This window comes from Ambystoma mexicanum, chromosome 12 (genome assembly GCF_040938575.1).
Source record: "Ambystoma mexicanum isolate Mex_15411 chromosome 12, UKY_AmexF1_1, whole genome shotgun sequence".
Taxonomy (NCBI): Eukaryota; Metazoa; Chordata; class Amphibia; order Caudata; family Ambystomatidae; genus Ambystoma; species Ambystoma mexicanum.
The window spans coordinates 668273311-668299923 of NC_090936.1; the positions used below are offsets into that span (position 1 = coordinate 668273311).

The window sequence follows — 26613 nt, forward strand, 5'->3', positions numbered from 1 at the left end:
CCAACCCACACTCATCTTTTTCGAGGATCAATTATGTCCTGATCGACAGAAACTTACGTGAAAGTATTGCAGATTTTGAGGTGGAGATAGTCCCGTGCTCTGATCATGACTTGGTCCGGGTCCGAGTGGGTCTCCCCCCGAGCACTCCAGGGTCAGCGAGGCGGATGTGCAACAACTTCTTGTGGAAGGATGGGGAATCAGCCCAGACCCTCCTTGTGGCCATTAAGGAGTATTTTGAGATCAACGACAACGGGCAAGTGGGGGGAGTCTGGGAGGCCTTCAAGGCTACGATCCAGGAGGTGTTGATGGGACTGGGGGCAACAAGAAAGCGGGTCAGAGCACGAGAGGAGAAAATCCTTAGAGACAAAATAGCGGAGATTCAACCAGGGGGCAAACTCCGATCCCAAATGTTCCCGGGTAAATGGGCCGAGCTGCAACAACTCAAGGCTAAACTGGCTACCCTCATGGTCGGGCAAACCGAGAGGAAACTCTCTTTTCTTAAACAAAGGTACATGGAGAGGGGGGACAAGGCAGATAGGATTCTGGCTTGGAGACCCTGTGAACTTAGAAACAGTAGACGAGTTGACTCAATCCATCCACCGGGGGGAGGCAAATGTCTGGATGATCCAGGGATAGCAGAGCAATTCCGTATATTTTATGAGCACCTTTATACATCTGAATACTCAGGTCAAGGTATGGAGACCTATGCATTTCTAGACTCCCACCCAATTCCCCGCCTCCCTCCAGATAAAGCAGACTCCTTGGAGAGGCCCATTACTCCTCAAGAGGTAGTGGATACGATTGGCTCCATAAAAGGGGGCACCACCCCTGGTGCCTATGGCTTCACAATCCTTTTCTATAAATCATTTCGATCCACCCTGGCCCCTTTCCTCTCCAAATTGTTTAATGCGGCCCTGGACTCGGGGTCCCTAACCAGGTCCATGTTATCGGCCCGTATTGTGGTCATTCCAAAAGAGGGGAAAGACCCGACGAATTGCCAATCCTATTGCCCCATCTCTTTACTTAATACAGACTTGAAGGTCTTAGCTAAACTACTCTGCAACAGACTGGCCCAGCATCTCACGTCCCTTGTCCATGGCGACCAAGTGGGGCTCATACTGGGGAGGCAGGGGTCTGACAACATTAGGAAAACCCTGGACCTGATGCATGAGGCCACAAATAACAACACAGAGGCCTACCTTCTATCGTTCGACTCAGAAAAGGCCTTTGACTGAGTGGAATGGTCTTATATGGGAACATTTCTGCAAAGAATGGGTTTGGGGGAGAGGTTCCGTAAGTGGATTGCTGCTTTGTATAATGCCCCGTCGGCCAAGGACAAGCTCAGAGATGTTCCCCCTCTCTAGGGGAACCCGGTAGGGTTGCCCTATCTCTCCCCTTCTATACGCTCTTGCTATGGAGCCTCTTGCTATAGCTATAAGGCAACAACAAGGAATCTCTGGGGTCCAGTGCGGGGATCTAGACTTTAAGCTATCCCTCTCTGCTGATCATATTCTCGCTTACTTAACCAATTTTAAAAAATCCCTCCCGCGACTCCTAGACTTGATCACTTTGTTTGGGGTCTTCTCTGGCCTGAAAATTAACCCATCAAAGTCATGCCTCATGCCAATGGGGGCAGGAGACAGGGACATAGAAGAAAGGGAAGCAATAGGGGAATTAAAATTGAGCGCACGGCAACGGCCTACGTGGGGGTTCTTCTCCCGAGGAATTTGGGAATGCTTTTTGAACTTAACTTCCCCCCTATCCTTTCCAAAATGTGATCCGACCTCCAACGATGGGCCCCCGTGACCCTCTCATGGTTTGGATGAATGGTGTCCCTGAAAATGAATGTTCTTCCCCGCCTCCTGTATCTTTTATCTTCTCTCTCGACTAGTATACCAGACGCTTTCTTCAAATCTCTGAAGTCCATGGCCCTACGTTTTATTTGGGACGGCAAAAAGCCTACGATCAAATTTGCCACTTTGACTCTCCTGAGATCCCAAGGGGGCTTCGATCTCCCGGACTTCTGGCAGTAGTATAAGGCACCTCAACTAAGGGTCATGTTGGAACACATGAGAGATGAAATGCAGATGTATTGGTCGTATATAGAAGACATCCACATGCACCCTAGGAAAGTGAGAGATCTCCTATGGGCCCCGTCCAGAGACCTTCCCGACGCAGTCAAAACCCACCCTACTCTTGCAGTCCTATGGTCCCTATGGAAATATGATAAATCAAATGCTCCTCTTTCCTCTTGGCCTTCCCCGCTATCTTCTTTGTAGGCCCATGCCTAGATCTGGGTAAGAAGGGGTTCAGGGATTCCCAAGTGTGGTCATACATGGGACTGGAACACGTCGCCCAGTTATTCTGCCAGAGCTCATTTATAGAGTATAACGCTTTGGTGGAAGTCATGGGGGATCATCCGATGTCGATCTTTGAATACCTTTGCATAAAAGAGTTCCTGACCAGCCCTAAATGGGGCAAGGCCTTTACCCGTCCCCTGAAACCACTGGAGAGAGTGCTTGTGGAATCTACCTCGAGAAGGGGATCCCTCTCCAAGATATATAAAATCCTAGTCCTAGCGTGACTCGGAGGTAGACAGGGATTCAAGCAGTTTTGGGAGGAAAAGTGTGGAGAAACATTGGAGGATCCCACTTGGTCGAAACTCTATGGAGCACTTCTTTCTGGTTCCCTCTATACAGTAGCCATGGGGCACAACTTCAAGATCCTCCATACATGGCACCTTCCACCTTTTAGGTTATCTAAAATGTATAGTGGTGTTCCCCCCTCTGTCAAAGGGAGTGTGGCCAAAGAGGGACCTGGTATCACTTGTGGTGGGACTGTCCTTCTATCCAGATCTTCTGGACGGAGCTCCTGAACTGGATCAAGGATATAGTGGGCCTCTCTCTTCCTCTGCGCCCCATTGTCCCCTTGTTTGGCATCCCTTCTCCCGCTTCAGGTTCGAGTTCCCTCCCCAGGGTAGTCCAAGCCATGTTGAGAGCGGGAAGGTTGCTCTTGGCCCAGAAATGGAAGTGAAACGTAGTGCACTCCAGGGTGGAGTGGCTGGCAAAACTCTGCACTATTTTCACTTATGAGAAATTAACCGCTCTAACCCACGATACGATGAAGGCCTTCCTGCTGGATTGGACAGTGGTGCTTATGCATGAGGACTGTGGATCAATGAGACTTTGATATTCCCTGCCCAGAATTATCCCGCCTGGTGCCCTCCTTGTGATTCACCCTCCATCACCAATAGGATGTCACTACCAATGAATCCAATTTCTCAGCCTATCTATAATTAGGAGTCCCGTGGTTGAACTCTCTGAAATCCCCAGAACCCAGTTGGGCTTGGTAAACTAAGAGCAGGGGGATGGGAAGGGAGAGGGGTTCTTGTTTATTCTTTTGTTGTTGATAAATGCAAATTACTGATTGACTTGTCATAAGCAAAATGTTTAATAAAAACTAAGTGGAAAAATAATCACAGCTACAGGTAAAAAAAGGGTTCTGAAAATATTTTACAGTGGTCCCAATCTTTCAGCAACCATCTTTGGTGGAGCTCCAAAACTTGTGATGGGTCTGTGGAAATGCTACTAGAAAAATAACGCTCATTGATGCACCACTGTTCCAACGTTCATTCGAGGACAGAAAACTAGCATTTTCACCAATGTGCACATGGACCTTTATCAGAAGAACAGGAACACAAGAAGAAGTGGTTGGTTCCATATTCACCTCCACACAAAGCTCATGAGAAGATTGTGTTTGATAAAACTCTTTCAAGAGACCTGAAGGGACTCACAGAATTCTGTCACACCAGAGATTTGAAGGTGTTCCACAATATGTGCCTAAAGTACAGGCCCAAGAGGTTGCAAGTCGGCATAGACGGTATGCAGTATCAAACATTACTAGCGGTATTAGCGCATATCGAGAGCATAGAGACAACAATCGAGAACTGTGGGAAACTTTGGAATGCTTTGTTACACAATGGCCTTTGCAAATAGAACCAAAAAATGGCCAGTCAAGCCAATATACCAGGAAATGGAATTAAAATTTGTGAAAGAGCTCACTTTGACTGTGTTGGACATGCATACTCATGGAATCTATCATGATTTCGTTCCTAGAACTAATACATTGCCACAAAATATTGCAAACGTGCCCTGTACACCAAAAGTGGACCTCGTTGAACAGATGATTTCCCGTTTTAAATGATTACCAATGGTGTGTATCTTCCACAATGTTTGTACATTGTACATGACCACTTGAAATCTATTTAACTTGAATTTCAAAGCTATTAAAACTATTAAGAAGTATTAAGCGTCCAAATTGCCTTTTCAAATGTATCCTCTTTGTCAATTTTTATTTGCAAGAAGTGCCTGTTGGGGTATGCCATACAGTGTATTGTGGGTCCTTCACTGATCAGGGCACAGGAGGGACGGATGGATATCAGCATGAAAGGAACCACAGGGTCTGCAGTTGGCTTAACATGCACATGCCCAAATAGATAGAACAAATATGACTCCCACCAACGAATGAGACCTATGCAAAATAACAAACTTGGCATCCAAGAACTAATTACTGTAAGCAAAACACCTCATGAAAGGGTGCTATTAGTGTGAAATAGGCGCATTCCAACCTATATTATTATGGGGCATATGTTAGGGGTTGTTGTTTTCGGATGCCTTATCAGAAGGGCTGATCTTTATTTTGCAGCCTTTGAAGTCTTAAGATTTCAAACACAGTGGGGACAGGGGTTAGAGTTACCAAAATATATGACCACTCTAGTTTAGGTATATGGTAGGTGAATTTGAGGTGGCACGTGTGTAGGGTCTGGTGACCAGATGCGTTCAAAGGGAATAGGGTCATGGGTTCAGGGGACCGTGGCTTGGCAGGGAGGGGTTAGAGATGGGATGAGCAAGTCAGCAGAGATGGATGGGGCACTAAGGTTGAAGCAGGCCTTGGTGTCCCATTCTTGGATGAGCACAGTTTGTCAGGGCTCGATACTCGCTACTTGCAAAAATGAATAGCTGCATTTCCGTGAGAACAGGATACCAGAAGAGAGGAAGCCAGAAAACACAGAAGAACAGTTCGCCAGAGGGGCAGAGGAAAAAGAAGGCATTAGGAAGGACACAAATTGAGTTCAAATTATACACATTAGCACAGGATTAATACACTTATATGACACATGGGTGTTGCTGATAGGTACAGGAGGGGTGGCGATGTCTCCCTCCTTAGTTTATACATCATTTTCCTGGTACGAGAATGGTGCAGGGGGGCGGGATATACCGCCTCTCCTCCAACATTTGTTAGTGCATGGGAAGTTCAGTGGCGATGGAAGGGCACTTGGATTTATGACTTGTCAGTGTCTCACCTTATCTGCAGAAAACATTCCTCTGCAAAAACAGGGCACACGAAGATGTGACAATGGGAATGACACTAACTGGAACTGTTGTCATAAAATAACTAAATTACTATCAATGTAGAAGAGTAAAATAGTTTTCACGATAGCACGCCATTGGTGGATGCCAGCAATTATTTTGTTTTTCAAAAATATTTAAAATTCCACATTAGTCGGTGAGCTAATCGCTCCCATGGGAGTGAATATCACTGCATTTGATGTTGCTTGTGGCCTGTTCACACCGACGCATCCTGTACAGTATGTTTTTGATTTGTGGCTTTCCTTCACCAAAAGTAAATTTAGCATGCAAGCTCCTATGAAGGTTCAATTGTTGATCGTCCTTGGAAGAAAGGGAGTATTTTGGAATGAATGACGGGAGGTTTGCAATACCCGTAACAATGATAATGTTCACCATTTCAAAACTGGAGAAAGGAACATATAATTTCATTTTATGAAAATCGTTGATCTGAGGGGACACTCTGCGTAACGCCAAGAGTATGGAAATACCAAATATAATGTAAGTTTTACTGTAGATGAGTTTAAAGACAAATGAGTCAAGGTTTCATTTTCTTACCGTTATTGCTGGATTACATTGTAATGGGTTGTGGGTTGAGGCATATTGTGACGACAAGCAAACACAACCAGTATGCATTTGTCTTTGTCTGGCGCACATGAGCAGTCCAGTACCAAAATGGATGGAGTCCACGTCTGGGTTCCCCCATATTCCACCAATGCCAAGTTAAGTTTGTTGCTAATATTCCGTTAAAATGCTGTCTATGTGTTGTTCTTATTCGTCCGTCACCTTCCGCATCCCCATCCCATTGCGAGCTAAACATACTCCACTGCACTAACCTCTCAAGCACATCGTAGACTCCAACTTTCAATTATGTTTTCTCTGTGTTTCCATTGTTTCTGGTTTGTGTTCATCATTAGTTTTCACACGGTGCAGAATTAACGGGTAAATGGATACATTAGAATAAAGAACAGCCATTGAGACACATTTCTGTTATGTTTTCTACACAGCTACATACTACCATTCTGCCAATGTCATCGTTTCCAGATACCAATAGATGGCTTCTTCAGCAGGCAGTGGCAGATACACCTAAATGGCTGGCTTACTATCACACTGTTGTAGGACGACCGTCCCAGGCTGATATGCCCTTTCACGGTACCAGCAACCAGGAGAAACCTGACATCATTTACGGTGGTCTAGCAAGAACCTGAAACCGCAGCCTTGCGATTCATGGGGCGTCCAATGCGCTTCTTCTACCAAAAGGAACACTGTGTCTCATGATAAACATTTGATGTTCGAAAACAAAGAAATAAAAATTTGGTTGAATATGGAAATTGGCTGATGTTCTCGGAGCGTTTATTGTGAAATAAAAGCACATTATAAATTGCAGAGTATTAGTGTTACCTTTAAAAATAGTATTTTCTATTCCGATTTGGGACGCGCTCTGCTGTGAGAGGATGTTTGTGTTAAAATTCTGGGTTCTGTGTCAACTAACGTTAAGATGTAGGTGATAAATGGGCACGTTTGGCTATGCTGCCCACTAACATCACGAAAATAAGTGGAGAATATCGCTAGGAATAGTGATATCAGCATCATGGGCGGGGGATATGGTTTAGTGCCACGAGGGCAGTTGAACTTAGGGCGATGGATAAACGGATAAGATCAGCACAAGATGGCCGCGCCCCGCTGCCTGATTTGGCTTGTGTAAAAGTGTGGAAAACTATGGTAAGGTGCATTGGAAAGGTTTTTACGATTGTTCACAGTTTGCTTAAAACCACATGCCCGAATGCTCCAGACAGTAACATTTTTGAGCGCACTATTCCTTACCTATGTTCCACAGACAACCTGTTTCTTCAATCACGCTAAGCCTACTTAGTGAATCAAGAATTCAATAAATCTGCATAAGTCACAATGTTTACTTGGTATATGTCACACCTTTGCCTGGGAAAAAAAATGTGTAGTACGTACCCCCTTAAAAAATAACTTGTAAACAGACAGCCTTAACAAATACCTCACATGTAAAGTGATGTTTGTTTTTGTTGCATCTGCAATATGTGCTGTGCATGCAAAAATTATGTTGTGCCAGCATTGTGCTGCTGGTAAAAACTGCGCCTTTAGATGTGTGGCACGGGGGAGTTCCATGCACAATTGTCAGCACCATCCCGATTCACACGGGTGCATTCGCAACGCCTACTCAGTCAGTGCCCCAAGCAGTAACGCGCATTCAAAGCTTTACTGTTTCTTTTTAGAATTGCACAGCACCCTTAAATTAGCGGTATAAGTATGAAACAAGTATTCCAGGCAATGGAAATTAAGACCTTTACATGAAATGTGCTCCCAGCAGCGGAAAGGGAGGGGACTGGGTCCTACATACAGATACCAATCCATGCACCATGATAACTGCTGGAAGGAAATGCACGAGCGAGTGTGTCAGGGGCTTGCCCAACTCCCACGCATGCAGGCAGGACTAGGCTGCACAGTACAGTCTCTAGCCTCGCGGCTCGCACACTACAAATAGGTACCATTTGTGAATAGGGAGATATTTGTGTTGAGCCTGCTGGACCCATGATGTGATAGGAACCCTATTCATTGCATCCTGATTCCAGCAAGATTCGTAATTAGAGGTTGACGCTCAGAGTGTATTTTAGAAAAATGTATGTGGCACATTCTAAGGAACGTATTGGGTTAATTTTTGGCAACATTAATGTTAACGAAATTGACAAATTAGCAATTGTTGGGGTAATTTGCATTTATTTTCTTTTGTTATTTGGATGCATGTGATTTATGTGTAATTACAATGTATCTGCCATAGGAGAAATCATTTGGCTTATCTGCGAAATATTACAACATTTCGCACTCCATTTCTTTTTGTTTTCTGAAATATATTTATTCAATTCATTCAAAATAGAAAAAACTTACATTACTCACATGAACAAACATATTAGAAAATATCAGCTTTCTTCATTGAAAATATTCTGCTTAGATACAATGGGGGCCCTTATGACCCTGCCGGTCTGGTAACAACGGTTCCGGTAGGCTTACGGCAGCTAGTCCTGACCTGGCTGCCGGAATGGCACCCGCTCGCAGACTTTCACAGTAGAACTGGCCCCGTTATTAACAGTGCCGGTTCTCCGTCATCCCCATTCCCATTAAGTCCTATGGGACTCAAATGGGAATAGGGATGTACCATTTACCAGCGCCTGACTTCCAGGAACACTGGGGTCATAATCCCCTGGTGTTTCCGGGAAGCCAGGTGCTGGTAAATATTGCAAGTCCTGATACAACCTCCTGGTTTTACCGGCAAGGTTACCGCCGAACTTGTAATGAGGCCCAATGTGTACAGTGACACCTTCTGTTCATCGAAACAGTGTTAGCATTGCAACGTTAATATATCATATTAGTAACCCGGCGAGAGCGAAGCAGAATGCATCATGCATTCCGATTGGCTCTCGCCAGGTCCCTACCCGGCCGGGAATCCCTCCGTCGGGATTCCACGGCCTTTGTCCCCGGCGGGGGGTGTGGCAGCCCCTCAGCCAATGAGGAGGCTCGAAGCGGGGCCATCCCCGCTGCGGGGCCATCCCCGCTGCGAGCCTCCCCGCGGCTGAGAGGCTGCCTTTGCCCCCCGCGGCTGAGAGGCTGCCTTCGCTCCCCGCCGGGGACTCGGGTAAGTCTTTTTTTTTTTTTAATCCCTTCCCTCCCTCCCACACTCCCCCAACTTACCTTCTTGGTCCTCCGTCCCCGGCGGAGGACGAGGGAAGCCTCCAGCCGTGTGGAGACTCAGAGCGGGGCCATCCCCGCTCCGCGCCTCCACACGGCTGGAGGCTTCCCTCGTCCCCCACTGGGGACGCAGGTCCGTTTTTTTTTTTCGTCCCACTCCCACCCTACCAACCCCACTTACCTTCTTTTTGATCCTTTTTTCGGAAGCGGATGCGCTGGGAACACTTGTGTTCCCAGCGTGTCCGCTCCCGATGGCCGCCATGGAAAGGGAAAACGGACTCCGTTTTCCCTTTCCATGGTGGCGGCCATTTTCTTTTTTTTTTTTTCGAAACGCTGCAGCGCCGAAACACCACAGCGTTTCGGGCCAAAAAAAAAAAGCTTTTAGTGCCCCGGTCACGCACTTTTTGCGGGCTGGGGTACTAATAACGGGTCCTTCGCTCGGGTCCTTACCTGTGGGCCCCGGGGCATTACCTGGGACGGTAATGCCCCCGACGCTCGGGCTCTATTGCTTAATTAATCATGTTGTCATTAATTCTTAGTATGAGCTTTAGTCACAATTACAGGGATTAGGCCAGAATAGCTGAGGAGCAACAAGTAGGTACATCATTCCAGCTTCATCTCCCATCCTGCAATCCCCAACCGGCCTTTCTGGAACCCTCAGGGAACACTGGGTTCCAGACTACTCCCACATTCTATAGGATGCACTGCCTGGTGTAACATAAGCCAAGACTACACAAATATGTGATGAGATTGAGATCGGAAATCATAAAGGAAGTCAATTCTGTTGTTTAGGATTCTTGGTTGATAAGAGATTAAATGCTGAAAGCTCTGTAACAATATAAGAAATAATGTGATTAAAAATAGTGCACTGTGTGGGTTCAACAACACCTGGGGGGTTGAGTGCTCTCCCGTTTCTCTTATCTGTGATTAGAAACAAACAATGAGTCTAATTATCTTATATGATGCTGAGGATTGGAATACCCAAACTAAGTGTGTGGAAAAGTTAGAGGGACATTTGTCGACATTCACTTTGGGTTTATCTAGAGGAATCCACATCCAATATGCTACAGTAGAATTTGGTTTGACTGCCTAGTCACACTTTGCAAGGCCGTGTACAGTAAAACGCTGCACAGAGCTTTGCCAGGCCTCTAGGGTACACTTAAGGACATTTGCCAAGATAATGGTAATGTAATTATTAGGAAATATGTGTATACCTGTGAAAACCTTCAGAAGAAATATCAGTATAAATTGAAAGCAGACTTAAATCTTAAAAGTCAAATCATTGAATAAATAAATAAAAATAAAATAAGACGACTGGAAAGAAAATCTCAATGATCTGCAGACAAAGTTAGCCAAGGAATATTTAGAGGTTTTCCCTAAGAAATTTGAGACCCAGCTAAACATTAGGCAATTTCCCACCCAATAGATAGAGAGAAGGACAAGTATGCAACTAACAATGAACCATTGGGAGATCATGCAAGTGATAGCAATGAGCAAAGGAATACAGTGGGCTGAGAGAATATGTAGGTTTTGAGTAAATATTCACAAGATTGAAATGAAGAAACCCTTATCGATCAAATGCATTGCCTTAAACAAAGAAAGTGAATTGATATTTGGGATTTACAGGGGTTTGGGTGATTGTGTGTTGTGGAAGATTAACAGGATCTATGGTGCAGATATCTAGTGGTACAGGAGATATTGTTACATGTTGCCACTCTGCAGTCCTGGGGCAGGATACAGGATGGAGGGCATAAGTGGAAAGGGAAGGCATGAAGGCCCGATTTCAAGGCTTCCTGGAGGTGTCTCTGCCGGTCCCGGTCTACATCCAGGGTGTGCCACATCACCCCCACATAAATCCGACTTCAGTAACTCCCTTGGCTGTACAAGGGAGCCGCTGCACCTCCTTAAAATGGCCGTTGCCGTTTCTGTGGAAGTATGAGGCTACAAGCCTGCACTGCCTTCTCCTTCAAAGAAGGAGAAACCTGATTGGACCATGCCTGCCCTACCCACCAGCCTACCATCAAGCCGGGAGGCACCACTGACCCTCACTGAACCCGAATTCTAGGCTGCCTGGATGTGTCTCTGCCGGTCTGAACCGGCGATGCCAAGATGCTTTGATGTCCCGCTACCCGCCTCTCCTTTGGTCAACATTCGAAGGTAAGCTCGACAAATCATCCTTTATGTACGCTAAGGCTTCTAACACAATGTTCAATGCAACCCTGCAACCAGCATGTTTCGATCATCTTCTCAGACCCACCACTTTCCTCCTACCCTTACATCCTATCCGCCACCTGCCTGTACCTGTCACGCCACCTCCCCGACAGAACCCCACACCGTCCCTCCTCCAAGAACGCTAGTAAACTCACCCCTGCAAACACCACACATCGTCAGTCTCCAGAATGCTGATGCAACCTAGCCTTACCAAAGCCAAGACAAGACCCCCAACCACCCTCTGTTCCGTAGCACCTAGCGATCAATGCCCATTGCCCTTCGTATTAACAGGGCCAAAGACATCACTTTGCTCCCTGCTGCCAGCAACGCCATTCCTCCCAGCCTTTCTTGAGTCATGCTGTATTACTGTAGCTAGTCACTCCCCGCCAGCACCTGTCTGCCACAACGCCAACACAACGGACGGCACCCCAACTACTAGACTCTACATGCCGTGCTGAACTTTCAGCACCGCTCCACGGTTGGGACTACCCCCGTCACCAGCCCTCATTGGAACATCAAATCTACACTACTGCAATGTATCCAGTGGCCCTCACTGCCACAGCCTATGCCTATGCCCAGATCACCTGCCCTATATCCCCCAACCTCCTAACTATATGCCTTTGTGCCATGCCACATACCTTTTCCGGGTGAAACTAGCAGCCGCCTTCCTATATATGCCTGTACAAGCCCTCAAAGCCACCCAAAGATGTCTAACTGGCTCACATTCACAGAAGAACACGCCCTCACAATCTAACAGAGAGAACTGCACACCTGGCATCCGGCTCCACCCGCCTCCTCTTTAATGACATCCCACCTAGCATCACAGTGTGCAACAACTTCCTCAAACTTTGCACCAGCCCTGGTCACACTCCACCTCCGATTGCATGCCCGTCCTCACCCCCTTGCCTTATACGCCTCAGAAAGGCCCCATGGCATCTACTGTTCACCCCATACTCTCCCCCTCCTGAACACTAGATCACTGCCAGCCCATGCTCATGAGATCTTTGACTTTATCACAGATGAAAACCTAGACCTCCTCACCCTCACCGAAACTTGGCTCACCACTGCTTCTGGTCCACTCCTATCCATAGCCATCCCAGCTGGCTACTCCATGCTACACAGTGACAGATCACCCAAAAAATGTGGGGGAATTGCCTTGATCTTCAAGGACTCACTCCCCTTCCATGCTATCAAATCCACCACCCTCAATACAAACGAACTCCACTCGGTCAAAGATACCTGCTCACACACTGCCTCAACCACTATTCACCTCATTTACCCAACCCTCACCGTTGAGGATATAACCCAACTAATCATGTCAAATCTCAAGCCATCCACACAACTCCTATTCTTTGGAGACCTGAACTAAGGCTTTAGCGACCCATCTGACCATGACACCACAAAACTTTCAACCTCCTTGGCAGCCCTAGGTTGCACCCAACGCATTTTACATCCGACTCACAACCATGGCCGCATCTTAGACTGGATCGTAGACCATAATAGCAAAATTGAGATTCTCTAAAACTACCCATAGTCCGACCACCATACCATCACCTTCTCCATATCCACCCCTGCTGCAAATTCCAAACCAGTAGCTAGCCCTAATCTGGTCCGCAGCTTGTACAAACTCACTTGCGATCGCCTGATCCCCCTCCTTAACCAACCCATCCCTCCCATGTCAGATACCATGACACTAGTGTAGCACTACGACTCCCTGCTACACACAACCATTAACCACTTAGCTCCCTTCAAAGCCAAGAAATCAGAAAACATAGCACACCTCAACTCTTGGTTTACCCCTAGCCTCCGCTCCATCAGAGCCTCCAAACAAGCAGCGGAAGCTGCTTGGCATAAAGAGCCTAATACAGCCAACAAAGCGCTCCTGTCCAACACCTCCTGTGCCTATAAACAAGCCATCCTAACATCCAAAGATGCCACCTACAATGAGAGAATAACCAAAGCCACCTCTAGCTCCTGCAAACTCTTTCCCATCCTCAAGGAATGACATACCCCTATCTCCCTTCCTCTCTCCATCCTCAAATACAACACCTGGTGTATTAGCACCCAAGACACGCTCACAGGATAAATCACACAACTACAAGAAAAAATAAAAGCTAAACAGAAGACCCTTCCATCCCCCTCCCCCAATACCACACACCCACCCATCCACCACTCACTGGCTACTTTCCACTTCCAACCTGTTAACACAATCAGCTTTGCCAATATCATTAAAGGCCTCAAGCCCTCACGTTGTGAGGGAGATGCCTGCCCAGCCTCGCACCTTTACTCCCCCTCATCGCCACTATCATCAACACCTCCTGAATCACAACAGTCCCCTTCCTTCTGAAAATTATGGATAGAGTGGCCTACCTGTAGATTCAATCATTCCTAGAACTGCAACAGTTCCTAGGGACCCAGCAATCAGGCTTGTGCCCCAAACACGGCACAGAGATGGCTCTTCTCAACCTTAAAAACTAGCTTGATACTGCCTATGACCAGGGATTCCTCTCATTCCCCCTCCTGCTCGATCTCTCAGCTGTATTCGACCTTGTGGACCACAAGCTCCTATGCCAAGCACTGTCCTCCTATGCCCACTTCTCTTCAGATGCAACTAAATGGATCTCCTCCTTTCTGACCAACAGATCATCCCGAGTCTTCTCGGGAGAGGCCACTGCTACTCCACACCCACTTCCTGTGGCGTACCTCAAGGATCCTGTGTATTGCCTACACTATACAATTTGTACACCAAACCCCTATTCGACCACCTAGATGTCTTCGGTATATCAGATACCCATTATGCCGACGACACACAAATCCTCATTCCCCTCTCCGGCAACTATCCTACAGACTGCTGCCGCATTAATACCATCTACAAAACCATTCAGTTTTGGATGGCCGAACACAGCCTCTGCCTCAATGACAAAAAAACTGAGCTCCTCATCATTGGCCCTCCTGCATACCTTCACAAACTTCACGATGCTTACAAAACCTTTACCATAGACGGCCACAAGATACCGGTAGCACCTAGACTCCTCACTCACCATGACCCGCCAGGTCAACCACATTGCCTCCTCATCAGGGAATGCTACTAAAGTTATCAATGCTAGCAAACCTTTCCTCTCCTCCCAGAACCGCCCTGAAATTGCCCGGGCCCTCATAGGCTCCAAATTGGACTACTACAACTCCATGTACTATGGAACATCAGAAAAAATGTGCATAAGCTCCAAACTATCCAAAACAATGCCCTACGAGCTGCACTTGACATTGGTAGACACATCCACATATCGGAGGCTCGCAAGTCTGCTCATTGGCTTCCAATTAAGGACAGAATGAAGTTCAAGACACACGCAATCACCCACAGATGCATCCCTAATGAGGCACCACAATACTTCACCGACACAATCAAAAAACATTCCTCTACCAGACCGATCAGATTAGCCTACTCACACTGTTTGATGACACCAAGATTCAACAGGAAAGGAGCAGGAGGGGCAAGCTTTTAGCCCATGCGCCAGCCCTCTGGAATGGACTCCCTCTGCATCTGCGAAACAAACCTTCCTACCGTGCCTTCAGGAAACAGCTAAACACCCTCCTTTTCAACTAACTCTATTGATTCTCCCCTGCACTTCCCTACCTCTTACCCTTGTTCCTCCTTGTAACCAGCGCCTAGATGCCTGTGGGTTGTGCGCTTCCTATAAATGTACAAAATAAATAAATATGAATAAATAAATGAAGCTGAAAATCATTAAGCTACTATTTTGGACATATTGTGTAGGAAGTTAATTTTGTTTTTAATATGGAAGATGTTATGTATTGTAATCTTTTCTTTGTTATCAGAGGGTATATAAAATGGACAAACCATATTGTACTTATAACAAAATGAATATGTTACTGTTATGACACATGTTTGTGTATGCCTTATACAGATGTTTCAGTTTTCAAGAGTTTTTTTTTCTGTTCTTACCGCTTGTTTTGCTTTCACTAGGCGGTACCTTTACGTATATTTGGGCTGGAGAACTGCACTCCATCATTATTCTCGATCCATCGTGTAATGCTACCATGACATTACTGCTCAATCTGTCGATGTCCACCAGATCTGTGAAAAAAGTTATACCATTTAAGATGCATGGAAAAAAACGTAATCACCTCTATATGACTTCCAAGCTGGATGTTCGATTTGTTCAATTATTTGTGCAGTGCGTATCTCTGTCGATCTACATCGAACAAGTTATTACATATATAAGTGAGGCAGAGGGAAAAAATAGATTTGATGAAACGCATGCAGTTTTGTCCCAATTATCTTTGCGTTAAACTTAGCATCTCAAATTCAGAGTTCTAGCTCTTCATTGTGGCTTTTGCTCCTCCTATGTCACAGCATTCACAGCAGGGCCACCTTCAACTCACCTGACGAATGCTTGTCTATATTACTCGTGGACATCCTGCTGTTCATTATGCTGCAATCCTTTCTAAAAGTATATGTTTCGGTTGATGAACCCTGAAAAGAGTTATACGCAGAATGTCATACACAACACATAATTGCGTTCATGATCACTATAGAATTCAAGTGACTGGAATTCTTCTACAGAGATACACGTTTAAAGTGCTGGGATTTACTGTTGATATGCATACATTATTGATATATAAACAGAACACTCGACTTAAATCTTTTCGACAATACTGCCGATAAACTTTGAGGTTCAACCAATCAAGGATCCTTTCACTGAAGGCAGGTTGCCATGCCCTGGATAGCCTTGAAGTACGCCCAATGCCCATGTTTGGCCTACCAAGCTCTTTCAATGCAGTGGGGTCAGGCCTTTACATTGCCTGTGCCACAGAGGAAATACGATACGTATTTTATTGTATTTCAACCCACCCGCTGGAAAATGAAAAAAAGTTATTCTATTTGCAGTCCAGATGGAAACAAAACAGGCACAGATGACAGTTCGTACCTGCATTAAAAGATAGAGGTCACTTTCAATAAGGAATCTCTGTTTAACAGACTTGTTTAACAGACTTGGCTTGACAGGGACAAGAGCCCAAAACTTTGAGGTGGGAGGCAGAGTAGCACACTCCACAGTGGTGTGCCGTGTCCTCGGATTATACGTTTTTTTTAGGGGTTCAATTTAAGCTAGTTGGCACTGGAGCAGGACATTGCGGTGATGCCTGTTTGGCGCGGGCCAATTTCACACAGATGTTTGGTTGGAAGACCCGTTTTGACGCACCCAGTTTGTCGTGACCAGATGGGTGCGACCAGAGGTGTAGCTAGGAGGGACTGAGGGGGCTATAGCCCCGGGTCTTTTGGTTGTAGCCCCGGATAGAAGCTCAGGGGTTACAACCAAAAAGGCTAACTAGTCCCCTGTTCCAACAGTCCCAAAATTAGCATAGACCAGGATCTTTTTCCAGACATAGCAACATCGCTGGGCGGGACAATGTCCCTATTCTTATCAAATAAGAAAAGATGCATTACTGCTGCCTAGAACCCAGGCCGGCTGGACTGCAAGGCCAAAGATATCTTATTATGTTTTTAAGCACAGGATATGTATATATCAACCCACGTCAAGTTTTAGGAAAAGGCAAGCAAAGCATCCAGACTGACCTGGGTTAATATATGTAACTTCTGCAAATGAAACAGGACATCTCTATGGCCTTGTGGTTAACGCTTCTGTCTCTCAGTGCTGCGGCCCAGAGTTTGCGACTGACCAATGCTTTAAATTATTATTTTAGCCCAAGTGGCTTCTGAGACGGGACACACTTATCATCACGACATGCTTACAAGACATAAGCTGAAGAACTGTTCGCATCCCACCCCTAAATGTTTGCGACGGCAAACCAGTTTGGTTTCTTTAGAGCCCATGGAGCAACTGCAAGAATTAGTAACCAACGTGCAAGCCCTCACCACTGAGGTTCAGACCTTAGAAGCTAGAGGTAAATCTGTTGTTTTAGCTCAAAAAATCTGCAGGTTTAGCGTGCTATAAATCCACATGTGGCATTCACCAAAAATCCCCATGGAGTTCTATAGAGTCCACAAACAGGAAATGACACTGCCCTATTACCACTTGTTATCCACCATGCTAAACCCATGGAGCCAGGTGGCACTAACGGTAATCCAGTTTGGCATTATTCGGCCGATTTACCACCAAACTCATAATGAGACCCCATAGCAAGTACTCGGTAACTTTCAAATGTAATAAGAACTAACTCCAGGTGAGATCCATCAAGCGCATGAAAGGGATGAAGCCTATTTGCAGATCATTAATAAAGTTTGCAATACAATCAGAAATAAACAAGCTTCATACAATTACAAACCTGGTCACAAGATTGAGTCCAAAAGAGAAGAAATAAATCATCTCATAATGCATAACACAACATAAAGAAGAAGAAGAAGTAGAAGGAGAAAGAAAATTGAAAGGAGACCAGAAAAGGAGAAGAGAAAGAAACAGAATAATATCTAACTGTATCATTTGGTAGTAAAATGTATAAATAATCACAAAACACATCCCCACGTAACATGGCATGGTCTTGGCTAGCATAAGAGCAAATCAGAATACATTTCAGGGTAATAGTGAATTTGGACAAAACACATCAGCATATTGAGTCACCTTGAGACTTTAACCATACACATTGAGAAAGATCCCCCACATGTCCATAAACTTTTCAGTCTCTCCTTTCAGTTTGCAAATTGCCTTTTCATAGGTGGAGATCATGAGCAAGTCATCCACTCACTCATCGATGCAAAAAGGGCTGGTCGACTTCCAAGCTCTAAGGATCATTTGAAGCCTATTTGCACCAATAAGACTACCTGTGCTAACACACATGACAACCACCTGCAATTAGAACAAACAGGACACACACTAACTCACTTCTGAAAAAACTATAATGAATATATGTGAACTGAATATAAAAAGAAAGTTTGAACACATATAGAGAGACCTTTCTGTAAGAAGAAATGATCAACAATAAGGTAATCAAGTCACACACACAAGGACCATGTGCGATCAAGTCAGGTATATGCAAACTCAATGTGTGAGAACCTTATTTCAATACCTTTGAACTATATAAAATATAACTTTTCTACACCTTGAAACATTGCAAGTGAGACCAAGAAGTATGCCACAACCATAAATTATATTTTAAGACATTTTATCATGGATTATCTTCCCCTTTTACCGCTCTAGTCCTGATGTACTCTCGTTGAACTCCTCGTTTTCCTCTTCCCACCTTCTGAAACTTCCTAGAGCATACCTGGCCTGCTGCATCCTTCCTCTGCTGATTGGCTGGGTTTCAATGGTTAATTACTGCCCCTTGATGCTCACTTTTTCTTCATCTTTAATTTTTTCTTCTTATAACTCACACTAACACTTGTGAATACTTCTGACTCTCCTCCCAACACCTCCCTTTGAGTCCTTCTTCAGGCCCTTAGCAAAGCCACCATTGCTCATAATACCCCCTTAATTTCGAGAGGTTTGTAGTATTGCATTCCCTGATATTATCCCCTTCTCCTCTATACTACTTCCACCTCCTCATATCACCACCTCTGCCTCTGAACCACTTCCCGCCTCCATACTCCAACCTCATTCTCCAGCTACTTACATTGACTGACTGGAGTCTCTGAGTTTGCTAGGGCTCGATTCCCTCCTCCTGCATTTGGTATTTTATTTGAAGACCAGGGATGTGAATTTCGTTTTCTTGAGGGTCTGCACCAGTGTTCTGAAGTTCATGCAAGATGGGAGTGGCTATTTTTCCTGGGTCCAACTGATCTTAATTTTGGTTTAAAGCGTTAAAATCCTTGCACTCGTACTCGCCACTGCACAGCAATGCCTAAGAAGGACAAAGGTCCCCGTTCACCCCCAGCATGGCGACCTGTTGCTGATAAATCCCTTGTGATTCTCTCCAACATTCCTGGCTCTTGGCGAATGCGCATCTTTGTACCCACTGCAAGGGAATTCTCCACCGGTAGGGAAGGGTTCAGTCTTCACTGCCTAGATGAGAGCTAGAAGAGCACGCTGGGCCACAGCAGGTAAGTGGGGGTCTGAATTGCAGGTGGTGGGAGGGGGTTGGAGCCACACCGTTAAAGTGGGATGCAGGGGAGAGGGCCGGTGCCATTGCGGTCTTTTCGGACTCAAATCTGCAAGGTTGTTTTTTTATTCCCAGCCATCAGACCCTGAATCAAGCAGAATACTGGCGAGATAGCTCAGCGGGTTGAGTGCTTGCTGCTGAGATCTGTGGGTATCCTGCAGGTTGCAGGGTCAAATTCTTGCACTGCCCACTAAGCCTTTGAACCTTTCGGGTTGATAAACTGAGTACCAGTTTTGATCGGGAAATAATGGCATATGAATACGTTCTATGTAAATTGCGTTCAATAAAAGCACTATATAAAAGAACAAGACTGCTGTTGCTTAGGAGATTTGTGGCTAATGAAGAGAGTCTAACAACAGAGTTTTTGTAGGACAGGCTGATTGCAGGCCAGGAGACCCTGCTGACGGCAACAATAGTAGAAGTCATAAAAAAATGTTCCATTCTATCATAGAAGGAAATCATTTGTCGCCAGAAAGAGCGCACTGTGATGCAATTGGTCCCCTTTGTAGTCCCTGGGTTTTATTTGTATTCTTTTTTCTGTATTCATTCATTTTCTCTTGCATTTTTCTTTCTCATGCTTGTCCGCTGTAGTTTTACTTTTTTTTTTTACTTTATTGAGCTGAACTGTGAAAAATGTCTTTTATTTTTGTAAAGGTTTTTCTTTTTAAAAACCAAAACAAATAAATAATTAAAAAAAATATTGCATATGCAGTAAGCATCACCAGTGCAGGAAATCCAGTCTATCCAAGGAAAATCAATCCTGACAACCCACCCTCACAATGTCCATACCTTCCATTTAAAAAAAGAAATCTTATGGACCAAATCCATAAATGGAAATAGCAACACAGATTTTTTTTCAAAGCTGGGTAAAAACAATGCCCTTTCGCAAGTACCTATCATGCCTGGCCTTAGAATGCCTGTAAATAAGACCATGAAAAAAGTAAATCTGGTTCCAAGCCTTATTTGGTGCCAGTCACCAAACTGGCAACACACACTAAGGATCACGTTCCAAAAATAATAACTCTATCATTTCCAACCTATTGTCTGCTTTAGTGACCAGAGTAAACCAGCTGCCTGACCGAACAGGCTCCCAAACACCTGACTAGAAGAGCGCAGTGGAGGTAATAACAAATACACGAGATAAAATCAATCAAGCTCAGAGCGAAGTTGGCCTTCAAATAGTTCACACTTGCAGGGCAAAACTTTGAGCAGCAGGCGAACTGATGCCAGAAGTGGCCGTGGAGATTAATCATCCCTCTTCAAAATGCGCAGGTCAACGGATCCAAATTTCATCTTCAAACAAGGGTAGTCACAGAGAACAATTCAAGGACTGCCTACTCAGAAGAAGGCCCTATTTCAAAAGCATTTTCCTCAAGCTGGATATGCTGGCTTGCAGGTGCAGTCACAGACGCTTCAACGCACAAGCTCTGTAGGCCACTGTGCAGACATGCCAACATTGTTAAACCCCCGAGAACGATATTTCCCAACAGAAAGCAGGGGAAGTTAATTTTTCCCAAACGATCACATTGGCGATATCGTTTTTTTTAGGCAGGAGACAGTAAAAAATAGCACAATTTTTAGTTGAAAAATTGGGTTTCTCCCGCCTAAATCGGGAGGGTTGCCATGTATGCAATGTGTGACGACTCTCGACTTCCAATGAGGTATAAACACGGTATAAAAACGCCAAGGTGATTCCCCGAGTTGACACATGCTGCGTTAACTGCCTAAAGCAGCTGACGTAGCTGACGTGACCACAAGATCTACGCCACGGATCGGTGTTTAGTCCTAGCCTTGGACAAAGGGCTTTGTTACAGCTGGTACAATATAATTTCAGAACGAATCCGTAGATAAAGCATATGATTTTGCTTTTTCCAATTTGTGATGGTGTGAGTAAGAATAACTATGTGGAGGTATTGTGCATGTTTAAATGATTTACTAAAAATAAATATTTTTAAAATTGAACAGAATCTCAATTAATGTGTGAGACTATGTACCATTGTTTGAGACTCACACCCAATGAGATATTCCCCCAAGAATGAGACTTACACCCAAAAGTTGATTGCGCCCTCACATGCGAGACTCACCAAATCATCATCCCAAAGTGTGAATCCTTTATGTATGACCAGGAAAGAGGTTGAGGAAGAAAGCGGCACAGGAGTTGGAGTGAGGCTAGCAGAGCACTCTTTTGTGAGATGGCATGTGTAATTCAGCTGATGGATGCTCCCATAGTCGATTGCGTTTAATGACAGCCACTTTTCTCCGCAGCATTATGTATGCCTCAGAGCTGTGCTTCCTTCAACCAGACCTAATGTTGGGTAGCAAATGAATGAACAGAATGTAACTTCAAAATGTAATGTGTTCCTTTGGGGAACGGGCCACCAGCATAATTTTGTAGTTGATACTATGAGCCTGATTCATGGATTTTTTTGCACGGTTCAAAGTGACTTGGCACTGCTGAAAAGTGGGTTTGCGCTGCCGACACAAACCCTGATTCATGGAACTGTACAAAATGTATTTTTGCAGTGCAAAGTCCGGGCTGAGTTATTTTTGCAGTACAAAATAACTTTGTACTGCAGAAGGTGGCCATCCCCCGCAAGCCCAGACTGCACCCCAGCTAAATCGCGCGCCTCAGCTCGCAAGCCAGGGATGCACCCGTGCGAAAACGCGTGCCCTCCCTCGCACTGCCCCAGCAAAATCACACACCTCACCTTGCAGGCTGAGGCTGCACCCCTGCTAAAATGCAGGCACTCCCTCGCAATGCCAGGCTGCATGCACCCCAGTGACATCGCGCGCCTCACCTCGCAAGCCCAGGCTGCACCCCTGTGAAAACATGGGCCTTCCCTTGCAAGGCTAGGCTGCACCCCAGAAAAATCACGCGCCTCACCTCGCAAGCCCAGGCTGCACCCCTGTGAAAATGCCAGCCATCCCTTACAAGCCCAGGTTGCACCCCTGCGAAAATGCATGTCTCACCTCTCAAGGCCAGGCTTCACCCTTGCGAAAAGACGGGCCCTCCCTCGCAAGGCCAGGCTGCACCCCAGCAAAATTGCGTGCCTCACCTCGCAAGCCTAGGCTGCACCCCCTCCGGTTTGGACACCACGCCCTAGTCCCACTTACCTGTAACTCCCCCCAGGCAGCCTCCTCCAGTCTGGACACCACCCTGAGCCCTCCCCACCTGTGGCACCCCCCACAGGCAGCACCCTTCAGTCTGGACACCACCCCAGCCCCCCTCACCTGTGACACCCCCCAGCCCCCTCCAGTCTGGACACCACCACCCAGTCCTCCACACCTGTGACACCCCCCCAGGTAGCCCCCTACAGTTTGGATGCCACCCCCAGTCCGCTCCAGTCAGGACACCACCCCCCCAGCCCCACTCACCCATGACATCCCCCACAGGCAGCCCCCTCCAGTCTTGACACCACCCCCTGGACCCCCTCACCTGTGACCCCCACAGCCCCCTCCAGCCTGGACACCACCTTCTGCCCCCTCACCAGTGATACCACCCCCAGGCAGCCCCCTGACAGTCTCCCACAAAACCGGTGCGATGCATGTCTGAAGCTCACCTGAACCTCTGTGGCCTGCCAGCACCATGAAGTGTAACACCAACATGTCCACCGCAAACAACACAATCAACAGCAAGCACTGGAGATCCATCCAGGACAGGAGCATCTGCTGACACACCCTTTAAGGCCTAGTTGGCCCAACCTATACACATGCGACAAGTGAAAGCAATGGCAATGGAGTGTGCATGTTGGCCCTGACACATTACCAAGGCATCAAAGCACACTAATTGAATGTGTGCCCAAGACAGAAGTAAACCAACTAATGCATTTCAAATATCCACAAACAAAGGACAGGCGCGTCACTGCCTGAGCATCAGTGACCTGGGTGGAAGAGGTGGCTAATTACCTGACAGGGAACAATAACATGACAGGGCCATGCATGGGTGATGGGAGGGCATGAGTCTCTGAGGTAGAGAATTGTGCTGCCACTCCGAAAGAGTAAACATGGCTCACTAATGTATTCCAGTGTTGGAGGTGGAGCAACACATAAGAGAAGGCAGTGTGTGACTGCACATGCTGGTGGGTGTGTCTGCATTACATGGGTTTAACACAGAAATGTGTTACAAATGTGACAAACATATGTGCCATTAACGTGACCATGGAACACCTCCATAGTGAGCCCACCTCGCTCCATCTCAACTACACTGATGGCAAACACACAGTGATGCGGCACAGCTAAATACAAATCAAAACATACAGTGCAGACCCAGTCATCTGATGGACCCACCTCCCCATGTCAGGTACATGTGGATCCTTCCAGCCACAACCATCACAGCAACAACACACATGCATGCATGCATGCATGCCACAAAACACATAACTTGTAATGGAGAGATGCAGTTGCAGAAAAGTGAACTATTAAAGTTACAGACACACGAATGAAGTGCATGAAGCGTGGAATGTAACAAAATAAACAATGTATTGAATGTAAATATGTACAATTAAAACGGGGAATGAAGGTCAAAGCAGTCCAGGGGAAATATGAAATGAAATAAAAACCCTATGCCTAAATAACTATGTTTTCCCAAAGCCTGACTAGTCGCCAGTCATTGAGGAGCATTCTCCTTCCAATAGTATTCACTCAATTCAGGACACCAGTATATTTTGCATATCTTCTGTATTGGCTAACATCATGGCTCCATAACGTACGGCCGCCTTTCATCCCGGCTCTCCCAACAGTTGGCGCGTTTCACGGCACAACTTGCCGCTTGCTCACAACACCTTGTCACTATCACCACCTTGCTTAAAATACATGAAGGCATGACAATAGACATGAAAAGGGGACATGGAAATGGACATGAAAAAAGGACTCCTGTGTCCTACAACACGGGCGGCCATTTTATAACAAGCTTCATATCTACTATATATTTAAAAACAGACTGTGTATGGTCCCTGATTAAGTAATCATAATGGACTGTCATCATACCAAATGTTATCATACATCGGCTGTTTTTTTATATATCTATATTCGCCGCGCACGTGCTCATGTCATCATTTCATTCATTATTCCTTGTCCCATTTGAGTATATGCAACCGATGTTGGGCAATCCCACAATCCTTCAATTTAATCTCCAGATACCATATATATAAAAGTGCAATGTGCCTTAACTCAATGCATAAAGTGCATTGTGCATCAACATTAGTCAATGAACATATACCATAAAGTGCAGAGTCCTAGCAGCTCATAAAGTGCACAGTGCTAAGGTGCTAACCGTCCTACAGTCTGCCTTAAAGTGCATAGTGCTTGCAACTTCAAATATTTGATACGTAACTGGTATATCCGGAGAATACCTTGTAATTTCACAATCAGATCACATTCAACATGTCTAACTCATCTTACTAGTCAAATGCCTTCCGAAGTGTCAGTCTAAGGGACTTAAACCTCACCCACACCTGTGACACCTAATATTCACAAACACACCCATGCATAAAAACGTTTTCTTCACACAATTAAAAACAAGCAACAATCGTTAAAAAACAATCATTAAAAAACATATTACCAGTCATTATTTTGAAGTTGGGATCCTTTTTCAATTCTCTGCTAATATCCTAAAAAAGTATATAGTTCTTCGCCTATATTGTGTCCATTGGGCTAGTTTAGTTTCAAAATCAAGGATGCAGCGTGTCTCTTGTCAAAGCTTTATCTCTCTATCACCCCCTCTTGGGCCGCTCTCTATGACGTGAATTCCAAGGAAGGCAAAACATTTCATGTTGTTTTCATGATGCTCAGTAAAATGTTTTGCCATTGGGTAGTTTGCATCTTTGTTTAGGATAGCTCTAACATGTTGTTGCACCCTTGTTTTTAGTTTGCATTTGGTGCTTCCAACGTACCACTTTTTGCATGCGCATAACAGTATGTAAACCACATACTCTGTCTCGCACGTAATTTTCTCATCTATACCACACATTTACTCCTGTTATTGGGTGCTCAAAAGTGGCACAGTTCTTTGTAAACTTGCAGATATTACACTTTGTATACTTGTAAAAGCCCTTCTTTCGGCTCGTCAACCAGCTATTAGCATCCCCAACTTCTTCTTTTTCCATAAAACTATGTACCAACATATCTTTGATAGAGGTGTTTCTTCTAAAACTGATATCAGGGTTCTTTTCCAAAATCCCTCCAATGTCCTTGTCTATAGTTAGTACTTTCCAGTGTCTTTGTAATACCCATTTCACCTCTGCCGTCTGACTATCAAAGGTTAGTATGAGGCGTATTGGTTCATTCTCTGTTTTATTCATTGTTTGTTTTTCCGCCAAGAGAACTTGTCTGTCCTGACTTCTGGCTCTAAGGTACGCTCTTTCTATAACTTTTTTTGGATAGCATTGTCTTAGGAATCCTCTGGCTGTTATTTTACTCTCGTCATCATATGTATCCAGAGTGGAGCTGTTTCGTCTTATCCTTATGAACTCTCCATAACGTACGCTCCAGATTAAGCTCTTGGGATGTCCGCTTTTTGCGTGTAGTGGCGTGTTCGAGCCTGTTGGTTTTCTGTGTAGTTCACACGTCAGTGATTGGTCTACTATTCGTAAATTCACATCCAAAAAAGTTATAAAGGAATAGCTATGGGTTTCGGTGAACCTAAGATTGTTCTCATTTTGATTTAGTGATTTCACAAATTCCACCCAGCCTTGTTCAGTTCCTTTCCAAATTATGGATAAGTCATCTATGTATCTGAGCCAGATGATGACATTTTCCATTAATTCATGGTGTTGTTCCAACCATACCTCTGTAGCTTCCAGGCGCCCATGGTTAAATCCGCATAAACCGGGGCGAATGTCATGCCCATGGCAGTGCCCTGTACATGCCTAAAGTATTCTTCATTAAAAACAAACACATTGTTGTTCAAGCAAAGATTGGTCATCTCTAGGATCATGTTTGTATGTTCATAGTAGTTGAGAGACCTTGTGTTCAAATATCTCTCACATGCCTTCTTTCCATAATCATGACCTATCAACGTATTTAACGACACAACATCCATTGTGGCCATAATGTAGTTAGATTCCCAGGGAATGTCATTTACATGGGACAGGAAGTCCTTGCTGTCTTTGATATAGGAAGGCAATGACGAGACAAATGGAAAAAGTATTTTGTCTATGAATTTGGACATATTCTCCAAGACTGACCCTACTAATGATACGATAGGTCT

General features: G+C 45.2%; 1 protein-coding gene across 50 annotated transcripts in view; it reads right to left on the bottom strand.

Annotated features, from left to right (window-relative positions):
- Positions 1-26613, bottom strand: part of LOC138513982 (mucin-19) — a 1848798-nt gene that overhangs the window by 1147265 nt on the left and 674920 nt on the right. For all 50 annotated transcript variants that reach the window (XM_069629210.1, XM_069629207.1, XM_069629194.1 and 47 more), the window contains exons 35-36: positions 15735-15825; positions 15295-15426 (exon numbers count right to left, since the gene is read on the bottom strand). In XM_069629210.1, the coding sequence (XP_069485311.1) occupies positions 15295-15426; positions 15735-15825 (223 nt within the window). The remainder of the gene's footprint in view (positions 1-15294; positions 15427-15734; positions 15826-26613) is intronic.